General features: G+C 37.5%; 1 protein-coding gene across 8 annotated transcripts in view; it reads left to right on the top strand.

Moving 5' to 3' along the window:
• NLGN1 (neuroligin 1) overlaps positions 1-25127 on the top strand; it is a 308570-nt gene that overhangs the window by 84845 nt on the left and 198598 nt on the right. For 4 of the 8 annotated variants that reach the window (XM_074152929.1, XM_074152926.1, XM_074152925.1 and 1 more), the window contains one exon: positions 16334-16393. The exons of the other annotated variants lie outside the window; for them this stretch is intronic. In XM_074152929.1, the coding sequence (XP_074009030.1) occupies positions 16334-16393 (60 nt within the window). The remainder of the gene's footprint in view (positions 1-16333; positions 16394-25127) is intronic. 8 annotated transcript variants of the gene reach the window in all.

The following is a 25127-nucleotide window of genomic DNA, read 5'->3' as shown; positions in this document are numbered from 1 at the left end:
TATGGGCAAGTGCCTGCAATATTTCTGAAAAGATCTCGGACATCGAAATGCTTTGCTATTTTTAATAGCAAAATATTGACCTAGGATGGGTGTGTGTTTCAGAAAACCCAGCAAAACAGAAATTCATCCTTTTACAAAAGGCTACTAAAGGCTTACGAACCACGTGAATTCCACTTGGTCTTGTAAAGTAGGACATAACTGTAACTTGCTTTTGTAAAATGGGCCTTGTCCTGGCTTTCTGCTTCTTTTTTATTTTTAGAAAAGACTGTGTTTATATTCTTTTGGGGGCATTTCACATAACGGGCAAGTCATGGTTTGCTAAAATGGATCTAGAGTTGTAAATAGACACCCCCCCCTTGTAATCTAGGTACTGTGTTATAATGGAGGGGTTTAACACAATAGCTCGCTGCCTCGCTCAGTTTCGGGTTTAACACTAGACAAAAAAAAATTTGCAATTCTTCTTGACTATATCAGTCATTACTATTTACAAGTAAGGAATCATAGAATCATAGAATGGTTAGAGTTGGAAGGGACCTTAAAGATCGTTGAGTTCCACCCCCCCTGCCATGGGCAGGGACATCTTCCACCAGAGCAGGTGGCTCAAAGCCCCATCCAGCCTGGCCTTGAACCCCTCCAGGGATGGGGCAGCCACAGCTTCTCTGGGCAACCTGTTCCAGTGCTTCACCACCCTCACAGGAAAGAATTTCCTCCTAATATCTAATCTAAATCTCCCCTCTTCCAATTTGAAACCATTACCCCTTGTCCTATCACTGCATTTCCTGACAAAGAGTCCCTCTCCGGCTCTCCTGTAGGCTCCCTTCAGATATTGGAAGGCTGAAGCACAATCTGTATCAATCTGTAGTACACTTCTAATAGTCATCTTAATGTGGTTTTTAATGCCTTTTTTTAAAAAAAAAAAAAAAAAACAAACAGATTTCAGATGTTGCTGGAGTAACTTCAGTTTCCCTTTCACAGATGCGAATTAACCTTTGGCTAACTTAACTATTAGTGGATGTAGGAATTTTTAATGTGTTAAATGTGATGGTGATTTTATTCTCGTGAGTTTAGATACTGGAAGAGCTTGCTATACTGTCAAACCACTGAAAGAAGGAAGGAAAAATGATTTTATAAAATGTAAAATATTAATTTACATTTGTTAGTGTGTCCTGAAGTTAAATTAACTGGTTTGGAATTTTTTTTTTTCTTGGTTGCCTAGCATTCTGCTGGTAATCGCTGGTCCTGCAAAATATTCAAGCAAAAAACAAGGCATGGTTGAGGTATAATTTTACAACTTTACATTTATTTTTTTGGAAAGAGCTTTAGGCACCATAGCGTAAAGCTATTAACCTAACTGAAAAGCACCAGCATTGTTAAAATAATTAAAAACCAATCGGCTGGCAACTATCTACAGAAGATCTTTCCCTTCTGTCCTCTTAAAGTACATTTTGAGACATCTCTGAAATGTCTTCTGAGGATCCTGTTCCTGTAAGCAGGATGAATCCAATGACACGCACAGGGGTTACTCATGTATTTAAAGTTGCTGGAATGCTTACATCTTCAGTGTTTTGCCACGTTATTACCATAGCCTTGTTTCCCTGTATATACAACATGAAAGATCCTGAGGTACATGAGGTAATTTTCATTTCATTATTTTACTTTCTGTGAAAAACTGCTCAAAGAAATGGCTTCTTTGAGGCTGAGTTATAAAGAAATCAAACTTTTCAAAACAGTACAAATTAAAGAAAAAAAAAAACAACCCAACAGATTTAAAACAGGTTGGTGGCTTATGATGGTAATAAATGTATTTTCTCTTCATTTTCAATACTTCAGCACGTCAGTAAATAAGAAGCAAGTATGTGATCATTATGGCTTAGTATTCAGTGTTCTGCCTAGTGCATTTCTAAGAGCTGAGATTTGCCTCTGATTACAATCTCAACTTCTTTTGCTATTCACTAACACTATTAGTCACCCAATTAGTCACCTTATTATCTTAAATTAATGCTATCAATGGATATGTTTTCAATCTTAAGTTTGAAATATCGTGTTTCTGGCAATGCACTGCGCTAATTGTTCAAATATCTTTGTTAGATGATGACTTGATGCAAAATGCCCTCTTTTTTTTCCTTCCTCATGCTGAAATGTGGGAAGTCCAGAGCTTCTTGATTGTTCTATACAATTTTCCTCAAAATGAAGTTGAGAGGGAAACCTGATAAGCAGGATTGTCCTACCAAGTACCGATTTGTTAAGTAATCTGGGTTGTTCGCTATCTAAAGGCATAGATGTAGTTGTGTCCGTGCACTTTTTTCCTGCTTGTTCTACCCACCCTGCCTCCCCCCCAAGGCCCAATATCCGTGTTTTCTCCTGACACGTAACCACCCAAACACACATTTCCAGGGCCTGAAAGAGAGAGAGCATCCAGGAATGTGCTTCAGGATACCATAACCATTCCCATCCTTCATAGCCCAGGCCAGTGCCTGAGGTGCCTGGCTGTAATGGAGCTGCTGGTTTCATCTACAGCAGGGGCTGCCCATTGCCATGCCATGGGATTTCTGTTCTACCAAATAGGTTAAGCTGGGAAAATCTGTTGCATCAGTACTTGCTTTCTTTGGCAGCATCTTATTTCTGGCCTTCATCAACCGAAAGCCCTGCCCGTGGCAGGGGGATTGGAACTAGATGATCTTTAAGGTCCTTTCCGACCCAAACCAATCTATGATTCTATGAAAGCGATAACGAAGATGGGAGCTTTTAGCTTTGACATCTGTTCTTCTTCAGGGGAGATATTCATGTGTTTAAGTATGGTTTCTATGTAATACGGCTTGCAAGACCAGTCTCTACTAAAGAACTTAGATATGTATTTACAGACATTCATTGTGACTCATCAAGTAAATCATACTCATTTTCCAAATTAGTACTGTACGCTTATCAAATATGTACTTTCCAGACAGCTGTGGTCCATTAAATATATCATTTTCTTTTTAAGAAAATTAAAATTCGAAGTTAAAATGAAACTTTGGGGCAAATTTTTGGCAAAAGGAGATTGGGCATTTTTCAAGTGAGAAATTTTAGTAGGTGGGTATAAAGTTACAGGTTGTTTTGGCCTGAACAAGTGGTTGTAACAAGGCAGATGTGAATGGAATCTCTTGCTACCAAAATGGTAGAGGTTTCTAGATACTTTGTTCTCTCTTCATAGGTGCCAGTAATGTAATTTTTGCTCTGAAGGATGATGGGAGGGGAGGATCTTCGGGACCTTGAATTCAAGCTTGAAAGCCAAAATAGGCTCTGCAGTTTATTATTTGACATAATAGATATGACAGATGCAACTAGTTGGAAGACTTCAAAGGTTCAGTGAATTTTCCATATGACACATACTTATTTGAATCACCCATCTGTGCTTTCAGTGACGTGCACTAATATTCAAGATGATAGAATATCAGACTATTATATAGGTGTAACACTATACAGTATATTCACTTTAATGAGAGTTTATAAATCCAGTTCTTCCTGTCTGCACGAAAGGAATTCCACACAAAAATTAACAATGAACTGACACCTTCTATAAAACTATAAAGTTGATTGTGTCAAGAAATGAAATGTAAAAAGATAGATATCTTCCTGTGTTTCATGTGAGGGCTGTTGTTGTGGTTTAACCCCAGCTGGCAACTAGGGCTATGCAGCTGTTCGCTCCCTTCCTCCCTCCCAGGGGGTAGGGAAAAGAAGGGGAAAAAAAATCCCCAAACCTCATGGGTTGAGATAAAGACAGTTAAATAGCACAGTAACAGAAGAGAAAATAATAATAATTATATAAAACGATGCAAAGCAATTGCTTTCACCACCTGATGATCGATTGCCCGGCCTGTCCTGAGCAGTGATTGCAGATTCCTGCCCCCTGGCCAACTCCCATTTATATACTGACAATATAAAACTTAAATTTCTTCTGTTAAGCAGTTCATGTATGTTTTGCCTAAATAGAAGTCTTGATTATGTCTGCAATCATGACTTCAAAAAATATAAGCTTACATAGCATTGATAACAATAGAACTATACTGTCAAAAACTTTTAATGTAAAAAGACTTACTGAATATCATTGATCTGTGATCCTGACCACTATGGTTTCCAGGATACCAGATTTCACCAATAAAAGAAAAGTAAACACAGTTTATTATATATATTTTTGGGAGCTGCTATCAGTAATAGGTTCCTTTTCTTTTGCTTTCAGACTATTATGTCTGCATGTAGTCTTTCTCCGTCAGATAAACACAAATTGTACACAGAAAATCCCAGGAGAATTATTTTTAATTCTCACATTAGCAAAGAATGTAGAAGTCATTTATGCCCACATACATTTCAAAAACTTTCTCCTACATCTAAATCACAAAGTTAATATACACTCAGCACATCTATATACCCGAAGACATGAGTTAAAAGCTCTCAGAATCTATTGAAGTTAATTGGATTGTTCCCATTTGTCTACATTAAATACCCTGTATTTACAGTTAGTTAATAATCCCGTAGCTGAAGAGCTGAAATGAATCTGTCTTGCATTACCAAAAACTTTATTGAATCTACAATGCTAACAAACTGAAATCTTAAAGGAAGGTTATAAATTTTAAATTTTGCTTCCTGCTATGGGAACTACTGATTTACTGATGCTGAAATGAAAATGAGGACCGAGATTATCTGTACTGTTGGTTCCATAAGCAAAGAGATTTTTGCTGCCCCATAGGAACAGGCTATTCACTGTCTGCTACAGGAATGACTTTCATTTTCCCTAGGTTTTTTTTGCTAGTTTGATAATCTAAAGTATTGTTCTGGTGCCAGGAGTTTGCTGTACTTGCTGTAGGCTCTGCAGGATTCAGCTTGGATTACTGCGATGGTTTTTTTTTTCACTGACTTTGGTTGACTTGGGAAAGGGTCATGAGGACAGTTTGCTCAAATACGCTCAGAAATACTCATAGATTTGCTTACCTTCTGTTCAGAAAGTATTCTAGTCATATCAGGGTCTAGTCTTAAACTAACCTTAATAATTATCGATAGTTAAAGTTGTTATAAAGTAACTAAATATTACATGTGTAGTTGTTACAAAATGCCACATTTAATTTAGCTACTGACTTTGTAATCAAAAGGACCCATGCATGGAAACTTGGACCATCATTATAATTTACTAGTTCATACTGTTTATGCAAATTCTCTGTTAGGGAAAAGAAAGTACCTTTTACCCCACTAGGATTAACTTTAAAAAAGAGAATCATAGCTGGGTATAAAACCCCTGATAACTGTGCCCATACTTTGGTTCTAAGTAAGTAGACTTCTGAGAAGGAAAATAAATAAAACCAGAAGTGAGAGTACCGTTTGTCCAATGCTGAGAAGTGTTATGCTTTTATCTGCTGTGCGTTTTGTTGCTTTCCTCCAGAGAGCAGGGTTATTGTCAGCAGATAAAGAATTAGAAATGTCATATTGTCCCAAACCCGTCAACTCTCACCTAAATGGCTGTCGTGAAAATGGAAGCAAGGGCTACTCTGACATTTTGCTTTTAAATTTGCTATGCTTTTTGTAAATAATATATTGTAGTCCTAGACTTGACATTTTGTAAATCTATTTTATTTTTATGATCATTTCCTGTTCACCAACTTCTGTGTTAAGGTATTCAATTATTGAATAGTAAGCATGAAGGCAAAGCTTCTACTAGAAGGGGTTTGAGCCTTCTGTCCTTATACAGGAGTCGACAGTAACTGTGTAAATATGTGGTCCCAAGTATCGCTGCCTGTCTGTAAGTTCTGCTAGATTAGAAGTGATGTGCTGATTTCCTTTCATGCTCCATTCAGTAGAAGGGTTTTATCTATTCGTTTGGGAATCCTTAATATAACATGCAGAGCAAGTCAACTGTAGTTTCAAAACAAGTACCACGCTAATATTGAAAACATGTCAAAATGAAAATGATTTTTCTTATGACAAGTATTTGATCCTACTAATCTTCAAGTGCTGGCTGTGCTGTTCCTGTTTTGTGATTGCTCCATTGCTGAGATGTTTTGAGTTTTCCTCCCTAGAATCATGCTCTTCTAAAAATACAGTATGTAAATACGGGAAAATAAGTGAGGCAAGGCACTTTGCTTCTGACAGCCTTTACATAAATGCTGCCCCCTCAGCTCTCCCATCATCGTTTCTCAGAGCGATGCACTTTGATTCTGTCAAAAGGTGTGGTAATGAGAGCAGATATATTATGTTTCTAAAAGCTGGTGACCACAGTCCCAATTAAATGGTCTTTAAAGGATGCTTTGAAAGCTTTGAATAGCGGAGAAATATTTGACTTGAAGCATCTTTTTAAGATCCAAGTTAATGGAAAGACTGTAGTTCTGAACACCAGGTTATTAGTATCAGTATTTTTTAAATGTATTTGTTTGTATTCAGTAATGCTTAGAGCTTCAAATCTGTAGGAAGAATCTCTGTGTTAAAAAGGCATACAGAAGAACCTACCTGTATATGAGTGTGTGTGCGTATACACCTATATCCATATAGTTATATATAACTAAAAGAAAATCGTCCACCTTTACCTTCCAGTCAAAAACTTTGTTGTGCGAATGTTTAAAAATGCTTAAATATGACCATACCTGCAGATAGATGTAAAGTATCAGAAGCATTATCCTGGCCCTTGAGATCATAAGAGACAAACCTGAGTACGATAGTAAGAACAGGGAAACTTGGTGACTTAAATACCAGCATCAGCATTAGATGATTGGGGAAGTTCTGGTCCATGCTGAAGACAAGCCTTTCCCATTAATGATGGAGGGTGCAGTTGTGTCTAATTTATAGCCTACTGTGAATGATATGTGATATCTGCCTTGGTTGCTCACCATAGAATCAGTTTTCCTTTGCGCTACTCAAAACAGAGCAAGAAATTCAGTGATTTGGAGTTAATACGGGGGAATTGAAAGGTTGATCAACCAGGTGCTTTGCTTATAAACTCCCTGCCCCTCTGTCTGCTGAGGGTTTGCCAGGAGAGAGTTGGATTGCAGTCAGCTGTACAATGTGAAACATTCCCCTTCCTTTTACCACTTTTCTGAAGAAATTCAGCTCTGTGAGGTAGCTGGAGAATTAAGTTTTACTGATAGTGGCTCATTCAGAAAATTGAGAAAATAAGACTTGCACATTGTGATCTCTATGGTATGCAGGAGCGTGGATTTTTAGATGGTAAAATACTGCACAGGTTGCAGCGGTAGAGTGAATTATACAGAGCTTAAAACATCTGGCTTAAAACCAGATGACATGAACTACTTTGGGGAGAGGGGTGGGAGAACTTATTTCATTCCAAACTCTATATGAAAATATTATGGCCAATTAACTTGATTTTCTCTGCAATGTTCAATTACATGGTTACATGAAGACCATTTTGCTCTGCTATTTAGGCTATGAAACTGGGTCTCAAGAGAGCTGGACTGTATGCTCAGCTATGCCATAAACAAAACTATATTGCTGCTGTAACACCAGCCCCTGCAGTTACTAGAATTAGTTGGGGAGAAGGCTTTTCCAGCAGAAGGCAGACGGACAGGGTTTGTCCCTAGCAAAGGTAATTACTTGTGGAAGAATCCCAAAACTCTCACCTGCCGAGACTGCTGTTCTGGGCTAGTTTCTTTCCAGAGAGAGAGATCTGGGGGCAAGATTACGAAGTTTATTTAGTTGTCTAGTTGTTTTAGGCTGAATCTTTTCCATTCCAGGTGTGAGAACAGGAAGGGAAAGTGAAATAAAAAAGTAAAATAAAGTAATTTTTTAAAGTATGATTTCAATTTTTTTTGGTATGTAAGTCAAGAGGTAGCAGAGAATGCTTTCTGTAACACAACTTATCGTTGTGGATGACCCACCTTACCTGTCTGAAACAAAATAACGTGGAAAAAAGCATAAAAGCAGCAAAAAAGAGAATAAACCTTACCAGGTTTACCTAAATTGATGACGGTTTTCTCAGCTATGTTTCTCTGCATCCTTACACAAAGGATGCACTTACTGCATCCTGACTTGCACTGTTATTGCAGCAACACTATAGAGTTCTTTGAAAGTGAAGATTAATTTTGATATATTGATGGCAATTGTAAATCTTCATTTTGGAACTGAAATTTTGGTCTTAAAATTTCAAATCTTCAGTTCTATTGCATGAGCTAAATGTGATTGCTCTTTTAAGCTTGCGGTCTAAAATGAGTTCATATCTTCCTTAAAATTAGGAAGCAATTTGATTATGAGAGCTGTAGAAAACGAATGTAGCATTTTATTTGTATGTACACAGACGAAAAAGCAATGCATTTATAACAAAGGAAATTTAATTTCATCACAGAGATTTGGTAGTATGTTCAAGAGATTGAAATTCTATATTTTTTATTAGATTTATCCACAGAATAACTCGGGGAAGTTAGAAATTTGGGATGCTCGTTCCTGCTTAACTTTTATTCCTGAGTTGACCTCCTGGCCCAGATGCAAATAGGAGCAGTTCTGTTAATGGTAGTGGATCTATCTTTATATTATTAGGAGATTTAGCCTGTTGACTTCAGAGAACTTACTCGGAGGCTTAAAGTTAAGCATGTGCATAAGTCTTCATTAGGATCTGGATTGTAGTCATTACCTGTAGAGAAAGAGAATTGATTCATGATCTGAAAGCTCAGGTGGTGGCACAGCTGTGTAATGTTGCATTCAATTCATTATAGCAGTGTGTCACCCTGGAATATGAGTATCTGTAAAACAATATGAATTATTAATGCAAGTAAAATGTTAAAAGCTGCATGGACTTGTGATATAGGCAAGTGAGGTGGCACTGGAGTGGTAAATGCTGATGGTAACGGCCATATAACAGCTTACAGACGTCATTTTTCATGTCTGTTACCTGCCCATCCCTCACCTCCAGAGCTTTGTACTCCAACTGCAGTGGTCCTGATTAAAGGGCTTGGGTTTTTCCATGTCAACATAGGCCAGTGGAGTCCTGGTCTGTTTGAAACATCCCTTTCCTTACATAGAATTCCAATGGGTGGGACAGCCACTGCTTTACCATAAGCATCTGTTCCTTTCCTTGCTTCCATTGGAAAGTAAATAAATGAATTTTTTTACTTCTCTCTCCTCTCTCCAATGTAATTTTTTTTTTTCCCCCTCTGTTGGCTAGATCAGGAGTCGGAGTTGCTCAGAAGCTTCGATCTGTAGAATAATTATCAGGCTGTTGACTCTTCCATTGAATTGCTTCCTCCTTCTACTAAGTATACCCCATGCGTGAGCTGTGCTTTCATCCCTATGAGGATTAGCAGACAGCTCACCTAGAATATTAGCTTTGTATTTTATGAAAAGTTATGGGGGAAAAAAGTACCTGTGCTGTTTTTGAACTTGTCCTGGCAAAGCGGTGCCGCTGTGCAGGGGCAGAGCGGAGCAGATCTTTACCCATCCAACTATCACCATTGCGTGGTGAGACACTGGCCCAGGTTGCCCAGAGAGGTGGGAGGTGCCCCATCCCTGGAAACATTCCAGGTCAGGTTGGATGGGGCTCTGAGCAACCTGATCTAGTTGAAGATGTCCCTGCTCATTGCAGCGGGGTTAGACTTAGATGACCTTTAAATGTGCCTTCCAACCCAAACCATTCTATGATTTTATCTGGTGGGACACTGTAAGGTTGCCCAATGCAGAGAGACATCCAGAGGGATCAGGTGTGTGTCGCAGGCATCTTCAGGGCTGAACTTGTCTCTTGTGTGGATGGGCCCTGGGACACTGGAGCTCACGCAGTGGTCTGTACTTCTTCTGCCTGCTTTTCTAGTAATGCTGCATAACCCCGTGTATAGCATATGATGCAACCAAAAGCCTTCTAGAAAGGGAATTGGATTTACGGAGTGACTTGTTGCAAAGGATTTAAAATATTAAAAAAAAAAAAATTAAAAAAAATTAGGAAGAGATTCTTTCCTGTGAGGGTGGTGAGACACTGGCCCAGGTTGCCCAGAGAAGCTGTGGATGCCCCATCCCTGGAGGGGTTCAAGGCCAGGCTGGATGGGGCTTTGAGCAACCTGGTCTGGTGGGAGGTGTCCCTGCCCATGGCAGGGGGTTGGAACTTGATGATCTTTAAGGTCCCTTCCAACTCTAACCATTCTATGGTTCTATGAAAGGGAATGGGATTTTAGGAAAGCCTGAAGTGAAGCTTCATTTGGGCAGCTCTCCACAGGACATGTGAATATAAAGTGCCTTCACATCTGAGAATACACTGAATTTCAGGCTGCACCTAAAATGGGAAGCAGAGGAATGAAACTCTTATCTATGTTCCCAGATTCTGATCTCATTTAAATTCACACAAATCTAGTGTTGAGTAATGAAGTTCCTTCAGATTTAAGGGAAATCAAGATCCAGCCAGTGTGATTAATCTTGTGAATAAAAAGGTTTGGGAGTAGACATTCTTTCTGTGTGACACTTCAGCAATATGCTGTTATAAAAGACACAGCAGGAGTTAGTCTTGAAGTGTCAGAATAGCTGCTTTAGTGACAAAGCATTTATACATGTAAATTTTCAAAGAAAGCTGGCAACCCTTTTGTGGGTTCAATTTGCACCTGTCATTCACTTGCAGATGCAAATTTGAGTTACTTGCAGCTCTAATTACAGTACTTGATTGTCATCACAAATCAGGTAGTGAGATGTGAAACGACTGAGGTCTGTGCCATCATTTGTTGTTAAAACATGAGTGCAAATGGGATCATCAAAAAGCAAAGTCGACCAGGGCTTTGCCCTGCTGATAACCACAAATACTACAAATAAGTACAATATGGGAATCAAAGGAACTTAAGGGGGAAAAATAACAAGGAAAGGAGTGAGAGAGCATCTGGTGGAAACAAGACACTAATAAGAGAAAATAGAAAGTAGATTGTTTTGTCTATTGCAACAAAGTATGATAATAGAAAAAGTTAAGGGTTTCTTAAGACCCGGCTACCATTTGTACCTTCCAAATCTCTTCTCCATAAGGAATTCCACTTCTTTTATTTTGGCTGACAGCTTTCTAATTTTCAAATGAAAGAAGATGATTTTATAAAATTATTCATTAGATGACTGTTATGCTGTATTCCAATTTGTCATTACATTTGTAAGAAAAATTGTTATATAGTTATGTTTTAATTTCAACATATAAGAATTTGATTTCCAAATTCTCTTCACTGAAAATGTTGAGGTCTGAAGATTATTAATTATAACTTACCATTGATTTCTTTTAACTTGAAAACAGGAGATAGGTACAACATGTTATTGTGCCTCAGCTAACATCTGCTAGACTGTGATAACTCAGCACAGATTATTTTTTTTGAGTCGGAGAGTCTGTTGCATACAAATGACAGTTGAAATCACGAAGGATGGGGTATTTTATATTTGAATCTGAGTGTAGGGCCTAAAAAGGTGAGGTAATTTCACTTCACAGATCTTCATTGCTCAATTAAAAAATGAACTAATGAAGAAGAAATAGCAATGGATGGATGGAGGCCCTTATCTAAGTTCAAAGATAAGTATATAATTGTATTTAATGTGTGCGCTACCAGATCCCATGGTGTTGCAACCCGCTTAGTGAATTTTTTTACTACCTGTATTATTTCAGCAGTCGGCTTAATCTCACCTCTTTCCCTTTTTATTGAACAGACACCTTGACTCAAAGAATGATTATTACTATGGTGCTTTCTAAATTGCTAGATCCATGGAGCCTACTTAACCTAACGTAAAAGGTCCTTTTCTTATTTCCCGTTTTTCTCATTACCGACGGGGAACATTTTGGCTCAAACAATGGCTGTACACATAAGCACCGATTTATTAGGTTTAGAGGATTTGTACTGTTGTTTTACAAAGCAGTGTCAACTTGCAGTATGACTTTTTGATGATGAATACCTTTCCTGGGCCAAAAAGCTAATGACATCCACAGCTTCCATGCCTCCCACACGCATGCAGCCCAAAAGGCCACAGATAATTTCTGCCAAATCAAGACCATAAAGACAGAATTTATAATCAGCTTTAATGTATTTAGGAGCTAAAGTACCTTAGTCCTTCATCAAAGGGAATGCTAAAAACCAGAATTAATGTGGCTGGACTTTAATTATTTCTCAGTGCATAATTACTCTTTAGCTAACTGGACAGGAGTTATGTTATTTCTCTTGAGCAAAGGAAAACCGTCTGCAAACATACAGTAGTCAATATTGAGATTTTGAAATGCATGATTTTATTTGTATTGCAATCAATCCTAAGAAAGTCGAATAAATATTTTAATAAGAAGAACTATTTTTAAACTAAATGAGTAGAGAGTTTGTTAGGAGTTCCTCCTGCGCATACCGTCCCTTTAGCTTTTGCAGCAAGACTATTCATTGCCTTTAGGAGACATAAAATGCAGTAATCGCTTCTTCACCTTTTTAAACTGACTTAGGGGTCTACTTTCCCATTACCATTAATGAGACTTATGGATATGCAGCAACATGAGACTAAACCTTATAGATTCTTGTGGTAACTCACTCATCTTTGTATCAGCATTTTAGAGGGTTTAGTATCCTTTTCCCCCCTCTATTATTTATGGTACCTGATTATTTTGTTGATATTCAACATTTATTACATAAATTTTAGCTAAAATTTAGCCCAGAAAAATAAGGCTTGTGTCTTAAACATAGTAAAACGGTCTTTTTGTAGTGGATGCCAATTTTTGGAAGTGAAGGGGTCAAAGAGGAGGAATAAGCGAACCTTCACAAAAGGTGAAAAGAGGCTACAGTGGAACATCAGTGGAAAGTAATTGTGAACAAAAGACCTTTGGAGATCATAAGTCTGTAAAATGTATACTCTTTTTTTGTTTCATTGGCTTCTAGTCAATCATGTCTTCGTATAAGTATTTTAAAAATTGGTTTCTCGTACCTTAAAAGAATATTAAGATGATGGAAGAACCCTAAAGAATCATATATTCAATAAACAGTCAGGGCTAAAGAAATAAATCTACTTGAGGGATACATTTAATTTACAAAATCATAAGCTTTCTGTAAAATATTAATTCAAAGCTGCAGAAAACAACTGAAAATTATACATCTACTAAGCAGTTTCAGTCCTGATTTTATTTTTACTTAAAAAAGGGATTGCTGTTACCTTTTGTGGGATCTTTCCATACGATTTTACTTTGTTTGTCTGGTAGCGATTTCAGCATGTTTTCCTCAGCAAGGACGCAAGCCGTCAGTCTGTCTGTGTGATCATACAGACACAGCGATGCTGTTGATGTGGTCTGTTACCCGGAGAATCAGAAGCTAAGGCCATTTCTTACTGATTTTTAGAATGAAAGTGACTGCTGAAATGTGTGGAAGTCTAATCCAGGAGTTCTGGTGATGCTACTTTGATGATTTTAGAGAATTTCTTCAGCAGCCAGAGATAAAAGGGGCAACAGGGAACATTAATGGTGAAGCTCAGAGCTCTGCTTCCTTTTGGGGGGTTCAGGATTGAACCACTTGATGCTGCTGAGTGCTATTATAGACAGCCCTGCGCACAACGGGTCTCGAGCCAATGTTTCTTTTAGGGATTGCAGAATAATTTAGAAACACAAATGAAGTTTCATGGCGTCCCTGTAGGTATAGGTAAAGTACAGAATATCGAGAAGCAGTTTTATGCCTAGTGCATGAGGACCAAACCCTGCTTTGGTTTCTAGACCACAGATAGCTTTTGTCCTCCCTGAGGTTCCAATGCTAAGTGAGCTGTTGCTGAGATGGAATGAACGTGGTCCGTTATATTTGCAGACCGGAGTGAGCTTATGGCAGAAATCGCGTCTCATCTCTTCAGAGAATAATTTTAGTGGTGCCTGGGGTCTCTGTCATGTGTCTCCAACAGGGACGGGGTGTCCTGCTTAGGGGACAAGGCACATAGAGCCCCTGTATTGGGAAATGGATACACAGCTGTATTAGAAAGCGTGGTTAATCTATGACAGCTTAAAAATACGTCAGCCCCTTTGCAAGAGGAATTGTGTAGAATGTGTATTGCACCATGATTAAAAGGAAGATGGTCTGATTTTTTTTTTTATGACTTTCAGAGAAACTCACACATCTGTATAAATGCTATCGTTACCCGGGATATTTTTAATAGCTAGCCTCAATTATGCTTCACTGTATTGTAAATTCAGAGATGGTATGCGATCAGTCGTTTGCGTTGAGATGTTTGATGCACTGTGTAACCGCAGTTGAGATCTGGAATAGCGATCTATACAAAATACATCTCAAAGGCCAGCTATTAAAAAAAATGTAACATTCGTTGTCGTGGTTTCATCCAGAAAAGAAATTGTCCCTCTCTGTGCAAGTTATTTGGAGAAATGTGTGCTGTTTTCCTTTCCAGATGCTACTTTGTTCCTTTATAGTGACTTTTAAATATTTAAAAGATAATAAGAAGCCATTAAAAATGTGTATGTGTATATATCTTTGGCATTATTAAGTGCGCGGTTCTTAGAATTTTAAGTCCATTCTTCCTGTTCACTGTGCTGAAAACCTGCCATGAAATTACTATTATTCTTTGCGCACATCATTTTACTTTTCTAGCTTTATTCTTTCAGAAGCAAAGCTGCTGTGGTGTGAGAATGATGGGCAGTGAGACGTTGCAATGTGTGTATTTGGGTAGGGTGACATTATCTAGATACCATATATTGTAAAGATTCCATTCAGGGGTTGGATTAGGAAAAGTTATTGTGTTTGCCAGGGCTCTGTGCTAAGCAGAATGATTGTTGCAGGTGGGAAAAAAATGTTTGTGTTGAATTTCTGATGTATAATTCTAGCGTTCTGTATTTAGAGTGAGTTTAAAACTCCTGACTGACGCAATAATTAAGGTATTCAGCTTTGGTTTTCAATAATGTGGTCCAGTTCTTACATTCACAGTTAAAATCTCATGGTACTTCATGGGTTGTTTCTGTTTCTCAAATCCATGCGCCTTGGTATAAACATTTTATGAATTTTTTTTTTTTAAATGCATCACTCAAATACATGGTATTTTGCCTATAAACGACAGGTTTAATGCTGAATAACTAATATCCTGTAAAATAACGGAGCCAGAGAGAGCATTTTAAATACAAATGTTTTAATACTCCATAGTGACTAGAGTTAATGCATGTCTCTTGCCTACATCTACTGCAAATATCAACACATACTGATCATCTCTTTTTTTGTTGTTGTTTTTGTCTATTGCTGTTTTATGCATGAGAAAGTTCTTGTTTTCTACTCTGTGCTTGGCTGGCTCTTTCTTTTTTTGTTACTTAGTCCTGTGTTTGCACTGATTGCTTTTTTGCATGCAAATTACAGAATGTCATGGAAATGAGAGAGCTCTGAAAAAAAAGGAAAGATAATGCTGAGTTCCAACTGTCTTTTGTTTGTGCGTAAGTGTGTAAAATATATGACATGGAAATATTTTCAGAATAGCCTTTGACTTTCCTTCTGGTGTATATTTCTATTACTCAGTAAAGGAACGGGCATTTTTCCCATTGGAAAATATGATGAATTTATTAATACTTGTTAATAATACATGTGGTGGGCTTGCCATCCATTTCTAGAAATAAGGAATTATGATATCGTGTGTCGTGCCCAAGTGAAAACTTTAATTCCATATTCAATGCAACTTTTTTATACTGTGCAGGAAACCCTGGTCCCACTGAAATCAATGGCAAAAATCCTTGTCTTCAGTTGGTCTAGGATTTCACTCTTGTTTCTAGTTTACATATGGATTTTCATGTTTCTTTACAAATATCTCAGCAGGTGGTCAAAGGTTTCAAGGGAATCTACAATTTTACTTAAAAGAGAATGTAATGAGTGTGTCAAAAAAAAAAAAAAAAGAAAAGAAAAAGAGAAAAGCAAACCCATGCTTATCTTTGGAAAGCATGAGCTTAAATGGTTGAACTTAGAAATGTGTATTAGCATTTCACAGAAAATATTGTTTTAACCAACTGTCAAGACATTTATTAGCCACCTTTATTGCATCAAATGTAAGAGGTAATTTGGCAGTTCTTGTCTCCACTGTTCCTAATAACAACAACAAAAAACAATTAAATTATGTGGATAAATATAGTTTATGGTGGGTATGCTTTTAGTAAACAAGCTTTGATTCTTCATTTAAAGACAATAAAGCACTGGGCACTCTTTGATTCTTGTGCTAGATGTTTCTAATAGCCATACCCCCTAGGGAAGGTTTGCTGTAATGTTTGAAAAAAACATAATGAAAAATTGGTTGTTATAAACTAAGATTTCCCTCCCTGCAAATGTTTTTCTTGAAACATCCATGGGAATTTAATATTCACTGTTTTTTTTCCTCAGTCTTGTATATTCTTGAATTGTCTTTTTTCCTCCATTTTCTCCGTTCTCAATCCTAGGTCCCCTTACAAAGAAACAGACAGATGATTTAGGTGATAATGACGGTGCTGAAGATGAAGGTATTTTTTTTGCCGCCAAACTGATTTGCATGACAAGGATCCCTGAAAATCTTTTTTCTCCCCTCTTTTTTTGACTTCTTGTCTTCTTTTGAAGAGTTTTTTTTTTTTTAATTCCCATTTTTGATGTGTTTTGTCTTCTTGCTTGTTGTTATACATATATATATTTTTAATTTTTTAAAAGAAAGAATGTTGTTAAGTTCTACGTTTTGATACAAACCAGTAACAATATTTGAGGAGGGTTTTTTGTTTTCTTGAAATGGACTTTTGATATGTTGCATCCCACCTTTTGACTGAATTTTGTCCATACTATTTAAACTAACACTCTTATAAAGTTTCTCTGTACACCTTTTTGCATGTTTTCTAACCCTATGTATTTCACCAAGTACAAAGATGTTTCTTTTTTTCACTGACTGATCTCAGTTTGATAAACATGTAAAATGTTGTGTTTATAAAAGGAAAAATAGAGAAAAATCTTAAAAAGTGTCTCTTAAGCAACTGAATTTCCCCAAATTCAAAAACCATATGCATTTACGTTGCTATGAACAAATAGGAATAAATGTAAGACTACTCCACCTCACTGTAGAAGAGGTGGCCCCAAAAGGGTAGGAAATATTTGCAGTTGGTGAGGCTCTGCCCAGCACCAGTGAATTCAGTGGAGCTCAACTGATGTCACCGAAAGCGGTCTGATCCCTTCTGTTTGCCACAACCCTAGAAAGATGCCTATCTGATTGTGCTGACCCTTAGAAAACCGTATTACCAGGTAAAATCGAAAGTTTGAAATGTCAAGCATATCATGCTGTTTATGATTTATGTCTGTTAATCATATAAGCTATGCAGATTTGATATTTTTTTCAGGGCTATGAAAATGGTAACAAGGGGCTCTTTCTCCTCAGCAGTCTCATCAAGTAGACGTTCTTCAAAATTCTGAATCTTAAACACATACTTCATATATTTTATGGTCAATGTGTAAAACAAATTACCATATAGAACTGGTAGAGTTGCTTCCTCCTTCTCTGTTAATATCTGGGGTTTTTTTGCCAGATAATAGGATGAAGCTTAACTTGTAAACTGCAAGGCTCTTAATGAAGAAATTTTTCATCACACTACATTAACTGTTTTGCTCAAACAGAAACGTGCAGTCTTGTCAGAAAAGATGAAGGCAGGCAAATATGGGCATTTAACTTCTTACCCAATAACTGAACAGAGACTTTACAATTAAACCCACAAATCTATACGTCTTATTTATGATCCTCTACTGAATGTGTATGTTAAGCATATGAATGAAAGCCCACCAGCTGGCCCAAGATTTGAAAACCTGATTGAAAATGCCCTTTGAAAGCTCTTACCTTATTCAGAGCAAAGTATGATAATTCAGACCCACTTAGCTCCATGAGGCCAAGTCACTTTTGCATTAGTCCATGACAAAACATTGCAAGTGACGTTCTTGTGTATTCTGCAAGACCTGTGATATTGAATTAGCCATTGTAAAAGTCACTCTGTCTTGGTTTAATAATACGTTTTAAGAAACTGTTTGAAACCTGAGTTATTCATCCAGTGGACCTTAATGGCTCTCCTAAATTGCTGTATAATTGCCCAGACAGATGCTAATAGCTTAACATTTGTTGATTCCTCCTTTGCTTAGACACACCAAAAAGACTCTAGTCGGTTTGCTAAAATTCAGCAGAGTGTGGTTGCTATCAAAAAGCAGTTTAGTACCTGAAGTCAGATGGGAGTAGGGATCTCAGTCCCTGGAGAACAAGCCTCCATGTCAGAGAAAACCCCTTTCCCACATTGACAATTGTTAGAGAGAGAGAAAGCACTGTAAGAACACAGCAGTCAAACTAAGGGGGAAGAAACACATTTACAGCATTAATAAATCTCTGTAATTTATAGGACTGGGATTAATTTTCTCTGGCATACAAGTGACAGTTTTGTTCTCCTTTCCATGCCAATAGAAGAATGCAGGCAGTAATTAGACTTTCACTGCTTCTGAGAGTCAGAGAAACAGGGCAAATTTAAATTTTTATGATCAGCAGGCACTGGAGGCTGCTGGGATGTGCTGGGTTGGTAGAAACCCCGTCTGCTGAGGCTCCGCATTTCAGTGTCCCACAGTGGAGGAGTGGTATCAGATGTGACTGGACCTGTGTTTTGTGAACCTGCTCTTCTTCACTGGAACTCAAGCACTTGTTGCATATGCAGAACTGAAGAGTTCACAAACTTCATCATATATATATATTTGGGTATGAGTAGCAGAAAAGAAAGAGGCAAAGCAAAAAACTGCCTGAGCTGTCTAGATTTCTGCTAACCTGTCCATCAAACCCTTCATCTCTTACAATACATTAGTTTTTGCTCAATATAAACATCTACAAATGAATAACAATTGACAAAATAGAACAAATACCAAACTGGATGAATGATGAGGTTGGAATATTAGGGAAATTGGGCTATACATGGTGAAAAACAGCTGTGTCATATAACCATAGAATCCATGCTACGTAACAACGTCCAGTGATTTATTCTAAAATGCCCAGGGTGGTCTCTGTATTAAGAGACTCGGAGCTCTCATGTCCATTTTTTGTATTATGCCTTTCCTGAAGAAAGATCTTTCATAGCAGCTCCTTGGAGCAAATGCCTGGCAAGTATTCTGTATTGTGTCACTTAAACATCAGAGTTTGATTAGAAGATTTCATTTTAAAGCAGTGTTCAATAATCCTACTCCCATCTGCTGCTACATGTCACTACCACAGTGTTGCGGTCCAAACCTCGCCAGCGCAAGCACTGGAATCAGTAATCAAACTTGGATCTCTGGTATGTGCCGCAACCAGTAGACCAGGCTTAATTAGATCATTTTTCATTTTTGTTTTCAAAAGACCCAAAGGCAGTAGTGCACATTACCAGCTAATGATCTGCAAATTTGCTGTTTAAAAAATGAAGGTGTTTTCAAATTCTATGAGTGTGGAATGTGTGAAAAGTCAGAAATTATATAAATGTCTTTTTTTTTCCCCAGTCTGGATGCATTCTTGTTTCTATTTAACCCTTTCATATCTACACTTGAAATTGCTTACCTGATTTTCATTAAGTATTGAACTACCTGAGCAGGCACAAAAAGCCAGAGAGGCAAAAGCACCTGCAACCGTGAGCATTGGGGCTTTCCCTTTTTACAGCAGTGGTGGATTTCCATATTTGCTGATATGCAGGTACTCGATATCTAGCGTAGATGTAAGATTTAACTTTAAGTTGCTCAGCAGTTGCATAAACTGTATGTCTAGAAACAGTCTAGAAACAAGACTTGGTTTAAAAATATTTTAATCTAAATATTTCATTAGTCTTAATTTTAGTATGGTAATGATTTTAAGTTCATTTAATTTGGCTGTAGCAAAAACCAGTGACTCTTTAGGCACCCTTAGTTCTTATATGCTAAAATCCTTAGCATGACTTAAAATACAGCACCACAAAGCATTAATCAGCCTGTGGCGCTCAGGGATCAGGACTGGGCTTCTAGATAGTTAGTGCTGGATGAAATATCTGTGAAGGATTACTCACAAATGAATTCTTATCATCCACCGTTCTGTCATATACGCGCCTTACCTGGCGCATCGATCTGTCAATCTTAGATGCTTATTTAGTCCCCAGTGCTATTTGAGCATCTCTCAATTTTTAATGTATTCAGTCTCACAGCATCCCTCTGCGATAGAGGAATGCTATTATTCCATTTTTAGAAAGGAGGAATACAGACGCTGTGTTTGAGGAGCGCAGACACCATGTCCATAGTAAAGCAGGGAACTGGGAGTAGGTGCCTCAGAAGCGGGGTCTGCACTGTAATCACTGGATGTTTCTACTCTCCCCTTCTCCGTCCCAGTCCCTCCTGTGAAAACGGAGACAGATTAGGAACAGATGTTGCTGTTTGTTCACAGGCTATAACTGTGATGATTCTGATCATTTAGGCTGATGTTCTGTCTTATATGGGCTATCGGACTTCATTGACTGAAGGAAGTTCTTGGTCCAGAGCATGTTTTAAATCAAACCAAACAAAAATCCACTCAAATTTTAAATTGCTAATGAAGCAGAATGCATCTGCAAATCCCTTCTTATGCTTAACAGACTGTAGCATCATTGGCGCAAAAGAGCACATTTCAGAATTGAGGATCTTCTCCAAAAAAACCCGACCACTCCATTAGTATTAAAATAGACGATGTTGCTAAGTTTAGCATTTCATCTGCTTTCAACTGTCATGATAAGAAATAGGGAGAGAAACAATCTTTCCGTCTGGCACTAGTTGTACATTTTTTCGGACTTCAGAGATCAGTAAACAGCGGAACACATTTGTCTATCTCGCAAAGCAACCACATGCTCCAGTCTTAATTAGAGCCTCTAATGAGTTCCAGCCAGGCTGGAGTAGCACAGATCTTACCACTTTGGGTGAACTTGTTGACTGATGCACAGACGTATTCAGGATTCCTGTTCATCCTGTCACCAGTGTTAGTTCTGTGATTCCAGCTCCCGAGTACAGGTTCCAATGTCACTTGCATATTAAATTTTGCTGATTATATTTTTCCCTTTACACTGAGGACCTCAGTTCAGATTATCTTGAATTTTTGCAGTGGTGTTATTAATACTTGAAAACGTGCATAGTGAAAATTCTGACAGACCTTTGATTTAAGCACCTCTTCGGGGCTCCATTATACTTTTAGCACTGCCAAGCATTGCTTGAACGTGGAAGGGTCTGTCAGCTTTTGGATTTCTAACCATCATCTTTCAATAATTTAAAATTACTGCCTACGTGGCTATTGAGGTTCTACTCTAATGAAATACTGCTCCAGATGCTTGCCTGTAAAAGTATAGGCCTTTTTAAATGTTAGAATATACATTCCTAGAGTCCTCCATCAGGATCTCAAATGACTTTCAGGTGAAGGTAGTTACGTGTTTGAGAGTGCACAATATGATCCATTGATTTGACGGATACAAAAGCAAACAGAAAAAGAAGAATTCTATTTGTCTGAAACTTGATGGGCGTATTTTAAAATATGAACCATGTCTAGAACCTCGCTGCCACTCCTATCAGAAGTTCAATAGGTGCTGTGATAGGCTCAGGACATCTAGGTTTATATTGCATGTTAAAAACATGGCATTGCTGGATGTTTACATCTTAGCACTGAGAAATGCCCTTGCTTATTAAGACAGCAGCTCATCTATGAGCCACCTGTTAGAGTCGAACTGAAAGCTCAAATACTGTTAAAGGGCTTTTACATGATTAAAAGTTGCGCTGATTAGTACCACGCTCTACTTAATATTTTAGGAGGAAAGCTTATGGAAGAGCTACGCATATATCCATATAGTATTCTATGTAAGGAATACACAGGTTTTACAATAACCAATCTAGAAGGTTTCCACTGTTCTTGCGCTGTTTCATGTTCAAATAACAAGTTTTACTTAATACTCTACATCAAAATGTCACAATTTTTTTATAGCATTTAGAAAAACACTGCTTGTGACATCTGTGCTAAACTAATTACATTTTTGTGCTAAGTTGTCTCCAGGTAGGCTTTCTTCCTTTCCTATTTTGGTTGTTTCCTGCAAATTATGCTTGTTAGGCCACGTGGCCAATTCACATCAGCTTTGAATGACTGAAGCTATAATTATGCTTTGCTATATATGACAATTGTGACTGGTATTCACAGTCAGACTTGGCTCCCTGTTGTGTGATGTAACAAACAGAATAAAAGACAGCCCGATTCCTAAATTGCCTGTAATGTAATTAAGACCAGGCATAAAAACTGGATGTAAGAAACATTAGAAAGGTACAGGAGAGAGGGGATGATGGAAATCATAATAAGAAAGTTCATGTATATGACATATAAATACTATCATTCTCTGCAATAAAGTAAGACCTACTTAGATGTTTTATGAACTAGCAATTTAAAGCTAAACAAATCACAGCACTCAAAACTTATCTTCTGTGTGAATAAAAGCAGAACAGAATTGAATTTGAGAAGGATTTTGCACAGCACTATTCCTGCATGTGTCTTGGAAAATATTCATGTGTCTGCTTTTTAATTAAAGCAACACTGAATAAAATGCAACAAGTACAGTATGCAACTGAATTAAATTAAATCACTATGTAAATCTACACTTCTTGGCAGACATGTCACATTTGCACCCCAGTTCTTTTAGGCCTGTTCAGAATGAGTGAATTCTGCGAATAACTGTTAATCTGCATCCATGAATAACTATTAATCTCTGTGAGACAGTGTAACTACAGTTCACCAGGACCACTCCAGCACAGGAGCAGAAAGGACTGATGGCAGCTTGTAGGAAAAAATGAAAAATGTATCCAATCATTTAGGGTCAGGATTTGAAAAGAATCTGACTGCCAAAATCTCAATTATTTTCTCTGTTGATTTGGACACTTAATTCCAATAAGTGTTTTTATAAGTGCATAATCCTGCCACTTTTTTACCAATACAGAGTTTCTCTACTTCCTTAAAATACAACACTTACTTCCTTATAATACTTCCTCCATTTTAATTTTAAAGGATGATGGTTTTCAGGGGGGAACATTTGCTCTCAGGTAGGAATCAATTCTTGATTATAGTCTGATTTTTTTTGCTCCCTTCTTTTGATGTTATTATTTAATAACATCCGCTAGTTAATAATGTCTGTACTTAAACAGTGCTCTCCCAGCTGAATATTTGCAGCTTTCAAATATTGCTAGCTATCAACTTCAATCGATATGAAACCACTGGCTGTAAGACCAAAACACAGTGATCTCTCTTCTTCACATGAAGAGCTCCATGGCTTCCAGATAATCCGTAGCCCAAAGTCCCACCAGCCTCAGCTGAACACTGCCCGACCTCACAGACGTCTCCAGTACTAAATTACTGCCAGAAAAAAACACAGAAGCACAATTTTTCTTATGTAGAAGGGATTTCTCTTAAGACTGATGACTTTGGCAAAGCAGCGTGAGGAAAATTCATACTGCACGTCATCTGCTTTGACATGACACATAGGCAGAGCTGAAAATTAGTCTTTCTTCATCTGTCTGTAATCTTTAGTAGTAGGAAATAACCAAAAGTATGGTATAGACAGAATTTACTCAGAGAATCACTTCTTTATTTGTCAGATTCTACATGAATGTGTGCTTCCTTTCTCAGATAAAGGACACCTATTCTTTCCTAAACATCCCGATATTATTTTCCAGATAAACAGGCCGGTACTACCGACATTTCATTACTGATCACAGTTGGTGTTCTGTAATTCTATGTAATTTTAATTAAAAAAGAATTCTGAGACAGTCTCCCCCTGTGCTACCACCAAGCATACAATTAACTGTGTACAATTTCTGCTGGGAACAGTCACACAGTGATTTCAGATTAATAATTTATTATTGCTTCCATATTTGTATCCAAAAAAAAAAAAAAGGAAGCATAGACTACGAACAAATGATCTACTGAAAAGAGTATATGAATTTGAAAAGATTTTGTTCTCGGTGTATTTTTAAACCTCAGGAGCTCATAATTCTATCCTATGAACAATAAAGATAAATAATCTCTGTAGCTTTACATTCTGAAAATCGCGTGTTGGAAAGCCCTTGCTCTATGCTTGAGTGAGGAAAGCAATGCAAGCAATTTCATGCACAGTCTTTCATCATCCTTTTGGTCTTGAATAAATGATTGTTCTAGTACTTCCAATATTGAAGATCCGATTTCTGATCTTGACTCTTCTGGCGTTTTCTTCAAATTAGGATCAATATCAAAATAATAATAGCATCTGGCTTTCTCTAAACAGACGCATCTGTAGTGATCTTTCTCAGCAAATTCAAAAAGCAGGACTTTTAGTGTAACTGCCCTCACCTGGTTGTCTTTACAACTCTTCAGAAATGATTCAAATAATTCTCTAGAGAGCTTACTTGAAAGCTTCTTAACTAAGATTCCTCCAAATCAGAGAAGCAAGTGATACATCTGAGGCTTCTTCAAACACTGAAGTGAGTAATCGGAGAAGTCACTTGAATAGTGTCATAATGACAAAAAGTGTCTTCAAATCAGAAAATGAAGCACAGTTCCTCACTGGGAAATTTTCATATGCTCTCTCGCTATCGTCTTTCTTGATTTTTAGGAACTATTGGAATGGAATATTATGACTTGGGCAGAGGAAAAGACTCGGGCACCTAGTAAATGAGATCAAAGTACAACTTAATCCAGATGTAAAAGTGTAAATTTACACCTTAGCTGATTTCTTTCCAGTCCAACAGAAAGAATCTTTTTAACAAACGTTATCCAGCATTAGCTGTTGCTTTGAATTGGTACTTAAGAACTTTACTCACACGGAACAGTGGTGTTCAGATATTCAAATTTTTATTCTGAGCTAATGCATTCATTTGTAAATAGGACTATTTGGAGGAGAGGGAGGGACACCCAAATCAATGTCTTCATTAAAAAGGACTCAAAACAATATGTCAATATCTAATTTTGTTGTCTGAGAGAGTGGCAGAGCTTCTAAGATTTAAAATTGTTACCTGCACTCAGTATTACTTTTGAGAACCTTACAACTTGTTTGAATGCAGAGCAGGGATTTATAAACATTATTCCAGAGAGTTATCTTCTCAAATATAACATACGGTCCTTTTCACAATGTAATAAAATAAGAAGTACCCGTGATCCTTAAACTTTGGACTGCCCAGGTTACAAATAATATCCATTTTTTGAAAACTTAGACTTCAGACTTATCAAAAGACAGC

Source organism: Numenius arquata, chromosome 9 (assembly GCF_964106895.1).
Source record: "Numenius arquata chromosome 9, bNumArq3.hap1.1, whole genome shotgun sequence".
Classification (NCBI taxonomy): domain Eukaryota; kingdom Metazoa; phylum Chordata; class Aves; order Charadriiformes; family Scolopacidae; genus Numenius; species Numenius arquata.
The sequence above is the reverse complement of the archived record's forward strand: the minus strand, read 5'-3'. Positions and strand labels throughout refer to the sequence as shown.